Source organism: Sarcophilus harrisii, chromosome 5, assembly GCF_902635505.1.
Source record: "Sarcophilus harrisii chromosome 5, mSarHar1.11, whole genome shotgun sequence".
NCBI lineage: Eukaryota > Metazoa > Chordata > Mammalia > Dasyuromorphia > Dasyuridae > Sarcophilus > Sarcophilus harrisii.
This window is the reverse complement of record NC_045430.1, coordinates 119,923,337-119,940,223: the sequence shown is the minus strand read 5'-3', so window position 1 is coordinate 119,940,223 and position 16,887 is coordinate 119,923,337. Positions and strand designations below refer to the sequence as shown.

General features: G+C 33.1%; 1 protein-coding gene across 5 annotated transcripts in view; it reads left to right on the top strand.

The window, feature by feature from the left end:
* The window catches only part of CASC1 (cancer susceptibility 1), an 85,250-nt gene that overhangs the window by 63,002 nt on the left and 5,361 nt on the right, over positions 1–16,887 (top strand). For all 5 annotated transcript variants that reach the window (XM_023504686.2, XM_031938470.1, XM_031938469.1 and 2 more), the window contains 6 exons: positions 2,473–2,557; positions 4,906–5,078; positions 7,342–7,501; positions 8,265–8,479; positions 13,241–13,408; positions 15,824–15,937. In XM_023504686.2, the coding sequence (XP_023360454.1) occupies positions 2,473–2,557; positions 4,906–5,078; positions 7,342–7,501; positions 8,265–8,479; positions 13,241–13,408; positions 15,824–15,937 (915 nt within the window). The remainder of the gene's footprint in view (positions 1–2,472; positions 2,558–4,905; positions 5,079–7,341; positions 7,502–8,264; positions 8,480–13,240; positions 13,409–15,823; positions 15,938–16,887) is intronic.

Genomic DNA, 16,887 nt, shown 5'->3' with positions numbered 1-16,887 from the left:
TTTTTACCTCTACAAAATGGGGAGGTGATTGATTGATTCTCTTTTACTTTGTCCTCTGGTTCTAATAATTCTGGGCATTTTTTCTTTAGGATGTCCTGATGAGGTAAATAGGCTTTTTATTTTCTTGGAATTATTGGCTTTAAGGTTAGCTAATGACTTAAAAATTATTTATTCTTCACCTGCTTTTCAGGTCAATTATTTTGGATAGCATATACTTTATACTTTCTTTTTTTTTTAGTCTTGATTTTGCTTTAAAATTTCTGGTGGTCATAAAGCTATTGCTTTTTCTATGGCCATTCTAGTTTTCAGGGAGTCAAAATTCTTGGGCAAGGTGGTTTACCATTTTTTCTTCTAACCTCTTATTTCTTCCCATTCTTTCTTCACTAAATATAATTTCATTTAATGTTGCATTTTATCTCTCATTTCATTTTCTCCAGGTCTTATCATCTTGTACCCAGAACATTCTTTTCTTTTTGGTTTTGCTTATAAATGTGGAATTTTTTTCTTATTCTGGGGTTCCCGCCATGTTTTCTAATAATCTCATCACTGGGCAATATGCTGGGTGTTTCCTTGATATTCCCAGACATTTCTGAGATAAATATTCATAGATAGCTGTCCCTGGTTATCCTCCATTCTTGTCACATGAATAATCCATCTTTTTCATTTATACATTCATTTGATGATACACAAATAATCTACCTCTGTGTATACTCGTTTAGTAGATGATCTTGGATATGATACAAATTAGGATATGCTACAAATAATATTACACTGATTTTAAAAAATTGTTTTCTATTTCCATTTGTCAGTAGAGGGCTCTGAATACCATATTTCAGTTTATTTATACCCCCCACCCACCCCCATCTCCCACATGTTTGGGAAGTAGAACAGTTATTAAGCTATCTGAGGAATATTTGTTCTGTGACAAAGACAGTATTGATTTTCTAGTTATTATATATTACTCTTTTAAAATAGCTCAGTGTAAGTATACAGCTTTTATATGAATAACATTAAACTTCAACTGTAAATTTTTAAGTACCCATAGAGTGCTCATTATTAGAAGCTTGCAAAGTTAAGATTAGACATGTCCCTTAATTCCTTGTTTATTTACTATGAAGATAAAATAAATTCATAATGAATATAGACACAGATGACATAGATATGGATTCTTCCATATTCATAAAGATAGTATTATTTTACATTTTCAGTTATTTAGGGTTCATATTTTCCTATATATTATACATTTAAATTCTTATGAGAGTCCTATGAGGTAGAAAAGGAAAGGTATTATTAGTTCCATTTTAAACAGAAAAAAAAAGACTAAAGACTCAGAGAGCCAGCTAGGTAGTTCCAAGCTTGGAGTCATGAATTCAAACTTATCCTCAGACATTTATTAATTGTGTTTTCAGAGCAAGTCATTTACCTTCAGTTTACTTGAGTTTCCCCATGTGTAAAATAGGAATAATATTATCTACCTCCCAGAGTTGTGAGGATCAATGAGATAAGAAGTGTAAAGTGCTTAGCACAATGCTTGGCATATAAAAGCACTCTGTAAATGTTACCTATTAAATGATTTGTCCAATGTTACATGGCTTATGAGCCAGGACGACAATCCAAGTGTTTTGACTTCCTGGTCCACTGTTCTTTCATCATGTCACCATGAAATGGTAAGTAGTTCTACATTAATTGGGGTGAGATTGCGGGGAAGAGAAGCTTCCTAGAAAAGAGACATCCTTATAGAGTCCACAGTTTACCTGACTCTTTTGAAATACCTATATATAGGTTTCAGAATTGTTCTTCTAGAAAATCAAATGCCTAAGTTAAGCAATTCTACTAAGACTAAATCTATTTTAGAGAAAAAAATTTTTTTAAAGTCTTGTTCCCTATGCTATACTTTAGACTTGATAATATTTATCATGACTGTTTAAGAAATCCAAGAAGGTGTTTTTGGTTCTAGAAGATTGTTCTCTAGAATGTAGAAGTTTTCTGAAGACACTCAACTCCTTTTAATATTGCTTTCGAGATCAGTGAAGCTATAGAGAATAGGAATGGCTCATATGACAGGATTTCAGATATTTTGGAAAGTCCCTAATGAATAAGAGAGTAAAGGTAAAGGGCATCAAAGATAAGTAAAGAAGGCCATAGGAATGCTACTGAAGTAGGAGTGGAAGTATTACCCCCAAACAGTTTGTATTTTTTGCAACTTTATCTAGAATTGACTTTGAGTATCCATTAATCTTTTCTTGAGCAAATCTCATGAGTTTGTAGCTGTTTTTACAAATGCTTTTATGTACTTAATATGTTCCACTTTGTATTATGACTATTTGTATAGTTGTTGCTTGAAGAAATCATGTCTTATTTAGTTTTGTATCTCCCTTATCTTCTAACATAGCAGCCTGTCCATAATAGTCTTCTTTTAATAATTTTTTTATTGATTTGAATTTAATCTACTTGTAAATGTGTTTTTCCTAGAGTATGATTTCAGTAAAAGATTATGCTGAAGTGAAAAAAGATGAAATTGAATTAAAATCATTAAGGAGTGATACATATTCATTAAGTAAGCTATCAAATTATCATTCTTTTGATTAACTGAAGTTTATGGAAAAAACAAGATTATAGGATTAATAGGTTTGAAATTGGAAGAAACCTTAGAAGTCATCCAAATAGCTATAATTATAATTTGGAAATATGAAAATGATAGTGTCTTATAAATATATATGTATGTATATGTTTGTATGTATATATAAATATGTTCTAGGTAACTTGACATTTTATGTAGACCTGAAAAGAGGTATATAGATTGGTACTGGTCAAATGTTAAAAGCAAGGGCCAGCAAGTGGATAGCCAAGATGTCCCACTAATATTCATGTGATACAAAGAGAAAGCAAGGCAAGTCCTTTGTACCTTGGGTGATTAAAGTATTGGAGGATGTGAATGAGAGTTACAGAGGATGGATAGACATAGATGGGTTATGTTCCTAATCATTGATTGTCAAGACCATCAAGATTTATGTATTTAAATACATAAGTAACTTTATATTTTATTTTAATGCTTTTCTCTCTGGGAATTTCTCTATAATTTGTTATATTTTCATAGCAGGTCCTTTCACTATCTCCTCATTTCTTTCTTATCAGAACACATTTGAAAATTTTTCATCGATAAATGAAAAAAACTTAGTGCTGGGAATTCTAATATAAAAAGTGACATTCTGCCTTTATAAAGCATGCATTCTAATAAGGGAAGGTAACACATCCAGGGGAGTAGTAGCCAGTAACAGGGGAGTCCCCAGTAACTCTGGGGGGTCAAAGGGATGATGAGATGATCTATTGGTCAGTTAATTGACATTATGTTTCAGGAAGCAATAGTTGTATACTATACTATACTATATAATAGTATAATCAGTTAAAAATAATAAAAATAATAGATTATCAGTTTGCCTTCACTCAGTCCTCAATCAAGGTGGCAGGATACAAGGATAGGGCAAGACCTGGGGAATTTTTAGTTTATGGGATCATAAGATCATGAATTCATAGGCTGAGCAGTGAAAAGGACCTTCCCCTGTAGAGAGTGTAACTCTGGAGAAGTATACTTGAAACAAGATGTTAACTCAGTGGAATTGATGAGATAATGGTTCTCTAGTTCACATATATACTTAGTATGGTGATGCAATGGTTCTCTAAGTTCACACATAATCAATATGCTGTAATGATGTAATTACAATAAGGTATATAGAGGCTAAGGAGGACTGGAAAATAGACATTCTATCTTTGACCAGCCTCCTGGTGGCTATCCTGCCTCCTACACTCCTGTACTAAGATCAAGGCTGATCCCAAGGACGTTCAGAAACCTAGCCCAAACACTACATTCCCCAAGCATCTAATTTTATAATAAGGAAAAAGGCCCAGAAAGGTTGAGTTGCTGAAGTACATATAGTAGTAAATGGCAGATTTGGGATTTGCAAGCAGCTCTTTGTCTCCAAATCCATTGCTTTTAACAGTGTCGTGCTCCTCATACTTTCCCATGCTGCTATCTTTATAGCCTTTCTATAATTAATATATATGTATATATATATACTATATGTATAAGTTCTGCATAATCAATATGACTCAATTTTTAGATGATGATTACTTTTGATTTATGCAGCAAACTTTTCTCAATGGAACACTGTCTTTATAGCATGGTCCAGAAATCATTAATATCTATGCTATAAGCATCATTTTGGAACAGTATTCTTTCTTGCTTTCTTTTCAGAAACAATAAATACAAAATTAACCAAGAATGAAAGGAGAGGATAGAGTGGACCAAAGTAGATAGAAAATCACATACAGATCATGATTCAGTTTAAAGCTTCTTTAGGAATTTGAATTAATATTAAAGTGCTTGATTTTCACAGTTATAAACCATTTATAATTTTTATCTTTCATTTGCCATAAAAGTAAAAGAGAAAAAATAATTTAAAGTTGAATCTTTTAGGCCACCTTGCAAATTTTCTGTGATAGTTAGCTGGGAACAAAGAAAGCTGTAGCTGAAAGGGTCTTTAGAGAGTGTCTAATACAATCCTTCTCTGATTTATTTTTCACAAGGCATGCCTTCTCTTGCTGAATCTACACAGAAAGCTTCAAAGACTTATAGATTTTTATTTGAATGGATTTATGTGTACAGTGTGAAATTGTGCTAATATGGAGGCTAAGTGAATACCTCAGTATGTTCGGAATTTTTAAAATCTGTTAAATACAGAAGCTTATGATTCCTGAGCTAATCCATTAGAAAGATTTAATATTATTATATTTAAACCCAAATTGTTTCATTTATACTATCTTTGTAATCTTTTGGTAATATTCTCAAGAAAATAATTTTTAAAATATTCAGGCTCTGTATTAATTTGAAATGTGATTAACTTTTAGGTTTATTGGCACCAGCAACAAAGATATCAGTACCAGATTCTATTTATGAAATTGTTAATGATGAGGATATAGTTGATTTAAAAGGATTCATGCCACTTGGTGGAATATACCATTTGAATATACTGAAGCTTCCCCCACAGAGTAAACATGTAAAAGGCTGGACCATTGTTGAAGTAGGTAGATTCTTGAAATACTATCATTCAAAAAAAGTTATCATGCTCATTTTTATCTTTACTTAAATGGGCTAACATCTATATATTGGGGGGAAGTAAGTTATATTATAGACTCTGAAAACATAAATAAAATATTAAATGGAAAATCTGTGAAAAATTATAAGTAAAATCTAATAATACATATTAACCTAATTTTTAATCTATAGAATGTATTATTAACCTAATTTTTAATCTATAGAATGTATTTAAAGATTTTACTGATTAAATTTTTTTTTGATCAACTTGTTCCTCAGAAAATTTAATTTATTTAATTATATATACCTACTGTATGTAAGCTCAAAATAGTTGTGTGTGTAGCCCAGAGTAAATATAATTTTACTGAAGGGGACACTTATGAAGATAGTACTATTCACTGAGCTTAAAATACTTTACAGGTTTTAACATTGCTGCTCTCCTTTAGATCATATCCTATCTGACCTCTTCTCTGTGTAGATCATAATGGATCTCCTATTTTTAAATTAGCAAGCCTTTATCCTGAGTTTTCTCTCTCACTTGGTAACCTCATCAGTTCCAATGGATTCAATGATTGTCTCTGCAAAGGTGATTCTTGCTTCTATAGATCCAGCCCTTGGTCTCTCCATTTACTAATGCATTCCTCTTTAAGGATACCTTCTATCAACAGTGTAGATATGTGTACCTATTACTTATAGTTGGCTCCTCCATTGAAATATAAAGCTACTTGAGGGCAGGGACTGCTTTTGCCTTTTTGTGTCCCCAGCACTTAGCACATTTCTTGACACATAATAAGTGCTTAATCAATATTTGTTGACTGACTGATTTAAGGGAACTCAATATTAAGGCAACTTGCCTAATGGTACCATACAATGGAAAGCAAGAGTTCTCCAGAAATTTTCTGGATCCTCTCAATTGCAAGTTTCCCCCTTTTCCAAATTACTAGATATTTAGTTGCTTGATATATATTTATATTTGTTAAATTTATTTTTATACTATATGTATATGTAATACACACACATATTTCAGTATGCATGTAGAGGTCTTTTTCTCTTCCATTATAATGTGAATAGTGATTATTTCATTCTCTGCACTTGGAGGTATGACTAGAAAATGACTGGCATATAAAAAATGCTTAATATAAGTGTTTACAGGTTGATTGATTACTTCTGACTAGGGAGATTAGGAAAGGTTACCTGAAGGAAGTAATGTTTGAGTTGAGTCATGAAGGATGGATAGGATTTCTATAAGTGTGGATGTAAGAAAAAGACATTCCAGCTATAGGAGATGTCACAGATAAAGACATAGACATGAAAAAGTAGAATTTTTGCTCATAAAACTGTAAGCAGGACAGTCCATCCAGTGCAGAATATGTACAGGTAAGTATGTAAGTAAAGTTATAACTTTGTTTGTGGGAAAGATTTAAAAATGGGGTAAAGAGATTATGTGAACTGTATATATGAACTTCGTATATATGAACTATACACACCTCTCTCTGTGTGTGTGTGTATTATGGAGCCAGCTCAAAACAACTCAAGAGAACTGATTGTTGTTTTCAAAGTGAACATTTATACCATGGGAATCAGAAAATGATACAAATCAGGGCTTTATTGTTTTATTGATTGTACAGACTTAAGAAAGCTAATAATACACATTAAACTTACAAGTATGTCATTTATTAATCTGTGTTTTGTTTGGAGAACCAGCACTTTGGAGAACTTCACCAACTTCTTCTTAAATAGATGTTGACCCTTTATGGGATGATGCCTTTTATGCATTTGAATTGCCCATAGCATCTAGCACTGTATATAACAGTCATTTACTAAAATATTTGCAGGAAGAACAGATAGAGATAAGCATTGAGCTTGTGATCTCACTGGTACAGGGAACTTGGAGATGAGGAGACCCTCTCTACCAGTTCAGGTCAGGACCTTCTCTGTAACATAGCATCTAAGGAATTATTGAGGGTGCTACCATGAGACTAAGTGACTTGACCATTTTCGTGATACCAGATACTGCACCAAACCCTTTGGCATCCTGGCTGCTAAATAAATGAGAAAACTATGAGAATTGAACAACATGACATTTGGGTTAACTCTCCCTAGTACAATTTTATGGCTATCCTTTGTATAATGAGATTTAACTGCAAGACATTAAAGACATTTATGTCTATAGGATTTTATACTCTTTCTAATATTTAGAAGTTCCATAAGTCAGTTCCTACATTAATAATGTTTGTCTTTTTTAAAAGCTCCTTAGTGGAGGATTACAGCCATTTGTGTATCCTCCAGAGATCATAGAAGAAACTACTGAAACTGAAAACCCTTACCCACCTATTGAGATCTTCATTGAAATAAAAAAAAATGTAGTTTTTTTTGAGAAACCTATGGTTGCACGATGGGATTCACAAGGTACAGTAATGAAATAACAGGAGTAGAGTAAGAAAAATAGTACTTCATTTAAAATTAATTCTAGAAGTATAGTTACATGGGGGAAGAAAAGGGATTGGAGATTGTATCTATTCACAATTGTCTCTTAAGACTTCCAAGCTGTGTGACTGTTGCGACTGTTGCCAAGTCCCCCTGTCTCCCTATGTTTCTTTCTCCATCTGCAAAATGGAGATAGAGGTAATATTTTCATGTTCCCTTTCTCTCCCTTCCCCTTCTTTTCCTTCCCTTTGTATTTCAAATACATAATAAATGTAACATGATAGTAATCAATATCTAGTTGTATGATTATATGTTAATAAAAATGTTTTAACAACCAGAAGTAATTAAATTAGTTTATTTCACATTTTGATTACACTGGAATGACAACCTATCTTGCTATGTAACCTATTGGAAGAAGGTACCTGAACTTCTCCAACAATAGTATCAAAGAAGCAGCCTCATAAAGGAGATCATAGTGACATATAATGAATTCATCCCAACTTTATGTTACCAAAGACTGTGTTTTACATGTCATCCATACTCAGAGTTTATGGGAAAATAATAATAGCAACTGAATAAAAATATGGAAATACACAATATATGTTTTTCATTTCCTAAGGAAAATGCTCTTTTTTCAATAGAGAATTATTTTATTGGAAAATGCTGCCCTTTCAGTGATTTTCAGTTTCTTTTGAATTTAACTTACATGAAAGATTCACATAATTTTTCCTTGTCTACTATAAAGGCAAAGGTTGGCGAACTGATGGCTTTTTCAGCCTCTATTATGACATGACGGAAAGGACTATATCATTCAGTTTGGAATCTGTTTTTCCTGTCACATTGATTCAAGATATTCACGTTCATATGCCATTTGAGTCATGGGAACTGAAACCAATTAGTTTGAATGAGGCAGTTTTAAATATTACCACAGCATATACTGATATTGATATACAAATTAAGGTAAATTATATGTATAGAAGTTTATATTTGTAAAATGTATATGATAAGTGGCTAGCCTGTGATTTTTTTCAGTTTTGTGCTTAAAGATATATTACTATTTTACAATCTGATTTAAAAATGTTCAGCCAAAATTAGTGAATGAAAAATTATAATTATGGGATTTAGTAAGTTTGATAACCAAATTCTTTGACAAACTATAGAAAGGGACGGGTCAAGAATTGATCAGCAGGAGAATTATGGATTGTCCTGGGAATTCATGGTTGTTTTAATTATTCCAAACTTCTTCCTGAAGCAAAGGTCCATCTTTTGGGGACTGATATTCTGCCATTGCTGATGTATAGCTTTGAATTATGCCATAATACCATACTCTCCAAGGAACTAAATGGCCTTCATCATGTGTAAAGGTATTACACAAGAGAAATGTCTTACCATAAAAAAGATAGGTTGGTCATGAAATTATAGGAGGAATAATCAATAGATAATCTATGCCATATGAGAAAACAAGAAAGGCCCCTAGAATATTATATGGACTTCCACAGCAGATTTATGGAAGGACATGGAAAAAGATAAGGATAGGCAAGTATATATGGAGTATTTTTTACATTGCTAGAATTCCCTTAGAGTGCAAAGTACATTAGATTAGCAACTAAATAGTCTACAACATGTAATACTGGGACCCATTATTGCATTCTTTATTTTCCAGCACTATGAAAGGCAGTATGGAGTGAAACCAAAATAGGCATAGGATCATAGATCCTAAAACTAGAAAGGAATTTAGAAAATTATCTAATCTACAGCCCTCATTTTGCAAATAAGTAATATGAGGCCCAGAGAAGCTGAATACATACCATTGAAGCCATATTTTGAATCCATATCTTGTTGATTTTCTATTCTAACTGATATAGAACCTTAGCTGTGTTCTCATTTCTATCCAGCAATTCTTTATTAATATTGTGTTGAATCCCTAGCCCATTACCTTTAGGTCTATTCCAGATGTCTCCCCTTTCCCTTACAACTCCATATTCTTTTGCCCATAATCTCTCACTTGGCCTTATTCTCAGTAGATTATCTCATTAAATGAAATATGTAAAAATGGGATCTAATACAATGATGATGAGCCTCATTCTGAACTGTATAAATCTGCATGATATGCCACATTTACCTTCATTCCTACTTCATTCATCTATTCCATTCTAGCACCTATCTTCTCATCTTGCTTTCTGGTCTCAGAGCCCATCTTTCTACCTAAGATACCCATTACATCTGTTCTTTACTCCTATATTCATCCTCTTACTCTCCAACATTTCCAACCTGCATTTCCCCAATGTATAGACCTTCCTTTTCTTAAAATAAACATAAGTGATTTTCATTATAGTTTCCAATCAAAGGCAATATTTTAGAAGAGAATTTTGCATTGGACATGAATCAGTGGCTGGATTAAAATAAAAATGGTGTCAGAGAATGGGACTTGGATTTCTGGTTCATAGCTTAAAATACTAGCATAATGATGGATCCTTGGCGCAAGGATGGAGTGCTTCTAATAAGGGCTAGTAAAAAATATATTTGCCTAGAATTTTGAAAATCCAATCAAACTGTATTCAAACTGAAAAATAAAGGGCATGATAAAAATTTGGGTTCTATTAAGTTAGACTACATGAAAGAAGCTACTATGTGGGGTAGATATACAGAAGTTGACAGAAGACAAATTCCACAAAAGAACCTTGCAGTAAAGCCCATGCTTCAGATATTTTTGCACAAATGTTCAATGCGGGAATAATAAGCTAAGCAAGTTGAACTAGAGATCCTAACATATGAAGATAATTTGACAACACAGGTATCATTGAGACTTAGTGACTTAATGGGATGAGACTTGTCATTCTCTGAAAAGGATTCTTTATTCACAGGGAACAGGCAAATAAAATGTCATGGGTATGATCATAAGGGGAGGGAGGAAAATGAAGGGTTTGCAAAATAGTATTACAATACCTCACACTAAAAAATGAATAGGTATAAGAAAATGGCAGTCAATAGAGTAGATCAGAGATAGAAGCATGAGTGATTTTGACATTATTTCACTTGTGTGGGAAGAGAAATATATAAAGAGTTCAGAAATAATATTCTTAGTCTCTCAAAGAGTCCTGATATAATAGTGTGATGGGAGGCTTATTTGAACATGTTCTGCAGCTTAATCTCTATTTCTGTTTTCCTCCTTTCATTTTTCCCCTTCATTTTCTTCCTCTCTTTGCTAAAAGCAGAGTAATAATTTCTCAGCTTGCCTTAGCAATTTCACTTTTTAAAAGACAGAGAAAGTATTTAGATGTAGAAGAATGATAACTGCCAGTTTACATATATATTTTTGCTTGGTTTCCAAGGACTTAAGTAGAAGCAAAAGGTAGAAATAGAATATCATATTTTGGTGTTATGGAAAGGGAAAAAAATAATAATTAAAGCCATCCCCAAATGGAATTGGATCAACTAGGTAGTATGTGGTTAGAGAACTGGCCCTAGAATCAGACAGACCTGAATTAAAATCCAACTTGAAAAACTTACTAATTGTGTGATCCTAGGCAAGTCATTTAACCCTGATTTACCTCAGTCTTTCATCTATAAAATGAGCTAGAAAGGGAAATTACAAACCACCCCAGTATTTTTGACAAATCCCCAAATCAGATCACAGAAAGTTTAATACAATTAAAATGACAAAACAACAACAAAAAAATGAAATTGATGGTTTTGGAAAACAGTGGATTACCTACACTAAAAATCCGCAACCAGAGGCTTGATGGACATTTTAAACAAGGCCTGGACAGTGTATTGTAGAGGGAATTCTTTCTCAGGCAAATTTTAGATGATATGGTCTGTGAAGTCCCTTCCATTATTCCTCTGAGATTCCCTGATTCTTATTTTGTTTGTTCTTTGTAGTAGGAAGGTGATATGGAATTCTTGAAGGCTATGCAAATTCTGATAGGTTTTACCAAGTGAAAATGACTTTGACTATGGACCAAATATAGAAAAAATTTTATAGAAGTTTACCTTTATTTTTTTTTTAATTAATAAACATTTTAAAGTTAATCTGCACCTCCTGTCTACCTCAATTGAGCAATTAAAAAAAAAAAACAAAAGAAAGCTGTCAATACATAGGTGCGTAATTTGGGGGAAAATGTCCATAGTAGTCATATTCAAAAATATTTGTCTCTATTTTAAGTTCACTCTCTGTCATGAGGGGTGAACAGCATATTTTATCTTCATTGTTTTGAATTCATGACTACTATTGCATTGATCAGAGTACTAAAATTTTTCAAAGTTGTTTTTCTCTGTTATTGTTCTAGTTTGTTCTAGTTTTGCACACTTTGCATTAGTTCATGTTTCCTTGGAAATGATCCATTTCATCATTTCTGTATGACTAATATTCTCTTACATTCATATTTTATAATTTGTTTAGTAATTCTGCAATATAGGAATATATATATAAACTGACAGTGATGTAGAAAGGAAATTAATGCTCTATTAATAAAACTCTTTAAAAAAGAAAAAATGGAGTAGAAGTGTTTCTGTTCTAGGTTCCCTTAAAGAAGCAGTTTGATTACTTACCCTTATAACTGAAATCTCTTAATTTAAAATTGGTGTTTTTCCTTGCTATTAATCCCCAAATAAGGGCAGCCAAGAGGCAGAGGGGATAGATCATCTCAGATACTTACTAGCTGTGTAACTCTGACCAAGTCATTTAACCATGTTTGCCTCAGTTTTCTTTATCTGTAAAATGAGCTGGAGAAGGAAATGGCACACCACTCTGGTATTGTTGCAATCTTACCTATATTTAGAAGTGGATAACATTTCCTTATTGCTGTTAAAAGTTTTTTTGGGGGGAAAAAGGGTTCTAGAAGGGCAGCAGAGGTGACAGAAAGGGTAGTGGTCCAGATCTATAATTTTATTCACTTAGGGAATTCCCATGTAAGAACTTACTAGCATAATCAATGCACTTGAGAAACTTGATCAAAACTTATAGCCTTGTGTTAAAAATTTAATAGAACTGGTTATTTTTTAAAATGCTAAATAATCTAGGTATTACACAATATATACTTGATTTAGTAGATCAGCTTCTATTATTTAGATCAGAACTTAAGGCTGGAGGAATCCTATAAGTTCCTTTAGTCCACTATCATTTTATAGAGGAAAATGGAATTTAGAGAATCTAAATTATTTTCCTATGATCATGAAGTCAGTGGCAGAATTGAGACTAGAAGATTAGACATAGCATAAAGAAATTTTTAAAAATTCATTCAAAGTTTCCCCCTCTCCCTGCCTGCCAAATAAGCTAATTCTTTTGGGTGTGTATTTTATCATTCCCTCCCCCTTCCCCTTTTCCCCTCCCCCTCTTCACCCCCTGTTCCTCTCTCTTCCCCTCCTCTCTCCTCCCCCTTCTCCTCTCCCCTCCCTCTCCTCCCTCCCCTCCCTCCCTCATTCTTTTGGGTGTATATTTTATCTTTCCCTCTCTTCCTCCCTCCCTCTTTCCCTCCCTCCCTCCTTTCCTCCTTCCCTCCCTTCCTTCCTTATTAAGTGACTTGCCCAGGGTCACACAGCTAGGAAGTGTGACATGTCTGAGGTCACATTTGAACTCAGGTCCTCCTGACTTCAGGGCTGGTGCTCTATCCACTGCACCACCTAGCTGCTCCATATTACTTCTTTAATGATTACTATGAAAGAGACTGGATTCAATATATTCCCACCTGAGTATTCTCATATTTTTTCCCTTGAAAACAGGATAACCAGTGTATGCTAGCCTCAGTTGAGCTAGGTGATGAATATGAGCTCTCTCATTTGTTGGGAAAATGGATGAATATTACTAATTTAATAATTGCTATGAAAGATACTGGATTTAATATCTTCCCATCTGAGCATTCTCATATTTATGTTGCTGTGAATTATAAGGTAAAAATGATTCTTTTAAAATTAAATTCATTGATGATTTTGAATATATTATTATTTATATATATGTATTGTGTAGATATGTATATATACATATGTCTCTGTGTATAGACACATACTCATTTACATGTATAAATACACAGATACATACATACACGTATATTTTAAGGAACTCAAGCGGATTTGACAGGTTAACTTATTCAGGGCGTAGGAATAGAGGGAGGGATAAATAAAACTGCTAGTATATGGGAATCATTGTCAGGATTAGAAACTGGATCCATATCTTTCATCTCCCAGTATCTGATCTAAATGCTAATACTTTAACAATTACTTTTCTCTGAAGCTTAATCTCTTAATAAAAACACACCATCCCATCAGTGGCTTTTATTATGAAAAATTAAGACCATCCCCACTTAGTCAATATAGGGTATGAAGCAAATATTTACAATACTAGTAAACGACATATAATGCTCGAAGATCTGCAAAGTGTCTTAAATCCATTATATCATTGGATAAATAAATAAAACACTTGGTTTTATTTCTACTACCATGTCTGGCTCTAAATAAGATTTCTGAAAAAGTCTGTATTGCTTTCATTTTCTAGAAAGACTGCATTTTTCTTTGATACTTTGACGTAGAGAGTAACAAATTAAGCAAAATTAAACTGATCGACATTTATTCAATTTAACAAGCCTTTATTAAGTACTTACAATGTACAAGGCACTGTGCTAACTACTAAGAATCCAAAATCAAAAACAGTCCCTACCTTCAAGGAGTTTATATTTTACTAGGGAGGATACTGTACAGCTAGAAAGTTTAAAATAGATAGAATACCATGCCTTCCTTCTGAATAGAGGGCAGATTTATTAATAGTACCTCTTTTCTTCAATGGGAGTTGGGAAGACAAAATGAGATAACACAGATAACACAGCTCTCTGCAAACCTGAAAGAGCTATATAAATGCTACCTATTATTATTACTATTATGTTGATTATTGTGATGAGTTTGGGGCTTGGAGTCAGGAAGATCTGAGTTCCATCCTCACCTTAGACATTTATTTATGAGCTGTCATTTCATCTCTCAGTGTTTCAGTATCTTTGTTAATTTGAGGTGGCTGGATTTGTTGGCTTCTAAGCTCTCTTCCAGTCTTAAATCTATGGTCTATGACATTTGTCCTCTAAGGGTAGGATTTGACAAATACTTTTGGAATATCTGTAAACCCTAGGAATGGATATATATATATTCCCTCCCTTACCTATGATGCATGTGGGAGTATAAATGGCAACTATTGAAATAAAAATGAGGAAAGATTTTACAATTGACTTCCTTTCCTGTGACCAGCTTTAAGTGATATAATCCTGTGGGCCTTTAGAATCAATGTGATATAATGAATAGAAATTTCACTGGATTTGGATTTTGAAGAACCCAGGTTTATGTCAAAAGTCTCACACCAATTGTTTTTTTTTTTTTTTTAAATACATGACCAAACCGTTATTTTGCTGTACAGAAAGAATCAGACTCTGAAATATTGTACAATTAGCCTGTGAAGGAAATCCAAAATGCAGGCGGGCATAAATATAGGGATTAGGAATTCAATGTAATGGTTCTTTCGCTGGATGTAGCTGGTTCAGTTCATAACTGCTCCATTGGAACTGATTTGGTTCATCTCATTGCTGAAGATAGCCACGTCCATTAGAATTGATCATCATATAGTATTGTTCACACACCAATTGTGTAACAATGGATAAGTCACTTAACCTCTGTGACTCAATTTCCTCATCTTAATTAAAAAAATGGTAATGATATGGCACCCCCTGTATGCCTTAAAACTTTGTATAAATAGGGACTATTACTATTATTGAAAGGAATTTGGAATTAAAAAGACCTGGGTTTAGATTTCGCATTTGACATCTGCTATATTACTTTGTGATCTGGACATGTCTGTAGGTGGCTCTCAAAAATTTATCGTCATACCTGGGTTTTAATTGCATTTGAGCTGGAAATTGTCCACCTTGTCAAATGCCTTCACAAATACATTTTATCCATTTTATTCAATATGACTTCCTTGTCAGAACACTGTATCATCAATCATGTGACTTTAGGTAAAGTATCCTCAGTGCAGAAAGGATTTAAACAATCAGTAGAAAAAAGATATTGTGCCGTGTAGACAATGATTCTCTAAACAAAAGTAATTAAAGATCTTTCATTTTGCAAACATTTATCTGAATTTAAACATTCATAAAAATTACAGAAAACTAACAACATAAGTAGATTTTTATATGATATTAATGGGTTATTTGTATAAAAATGTGCCCAAGTAAGTCAGGTTGCCCAAAGATCCTCTCTCTCCCCAACTGATGCATATAGGATTAATGTTTATTTTTATAATATATAATTAGTTACTTTTTTATGCTGCAGGATCCATTAGTAGAAATGAAATCTTATCGACAAATGGCACTGATGGCATCTGCCTATTCATTTGGCTGGAGTAAGTGGAATAAGTATTCTGGTCCTGGAAAAGTCGTTATTAAGGTATGTTTTCAAAAAAATAAAAAAATCAAGCTATAAAATCATTATAAAGAAGATATACATATGTATAAAATGCCTTAGGAGAAGAACAAAAAGGAAAAATACAGTTAACTTCTTTTAAAATTGAAAATAAAATCTAATTAAAGGCAATTCAACATTTATTTAGCTACTGAAACAAACCTTGTAAGGTTAAAGCAACATGACAAAGATGAAAAAAGTCCCTAACTTAAAAAAAGATGCTATTCTGCTGGAAAGAGAGGGAAAATGTCAGCTCAGATAAGTAAATACAAAGGAATTTGAGAGAGAACTATTGGTTAAAGAAATCTAGGAAAGCTTTGCAAAGGAGGTGGCATCTGACCTGGATCTTAAAAGGGAGATAAGCATTTTGAGAAGCAATGATGAAGTAGGAGGGTATTCAAAGCATGGAAGTATGACTTGTACAAATATAAAGATGGAATGTAGAATTTGGGGACCAGTTAAGAATCCATTTTGCCTAAAACAGAGTATATGAGAGACATTATTGTGAAATAAGGGTGCAAGCAAGGCTGGACCCAGGTCTTAAAAACCCACTGAAGGTGGCTGTATCTTATTCTAGAAGAAAGAGTTACTGAAAAATTTTGAGGAAGAGAGTGGTAGTTAGACTTATGTTGCAGGAAGATTATTTTGATAGACTAGAAGGAGAGAGATTAGTAATAAAAAGACTATCAAGGATCTATTACAATGGCCCAGGCAAGTGAAAAGGGTTTGAAATAGGGTAATAGCAATATGAGTAAGGGGACAAAAAAGGCAAATAATATAAAGATCTTGGAACAAAGGAGGCAAGGGAATATAGGAGGCAAGGGAAGAGGAAGAATCTAGAATGATTCTGAGTATGGTCCTAGATGATGAGAAAAACGTTTCAACAGAACTAGAAAAACTTGAAGAATTTAAAGCGGGGGAGGATTCTGGGAAGA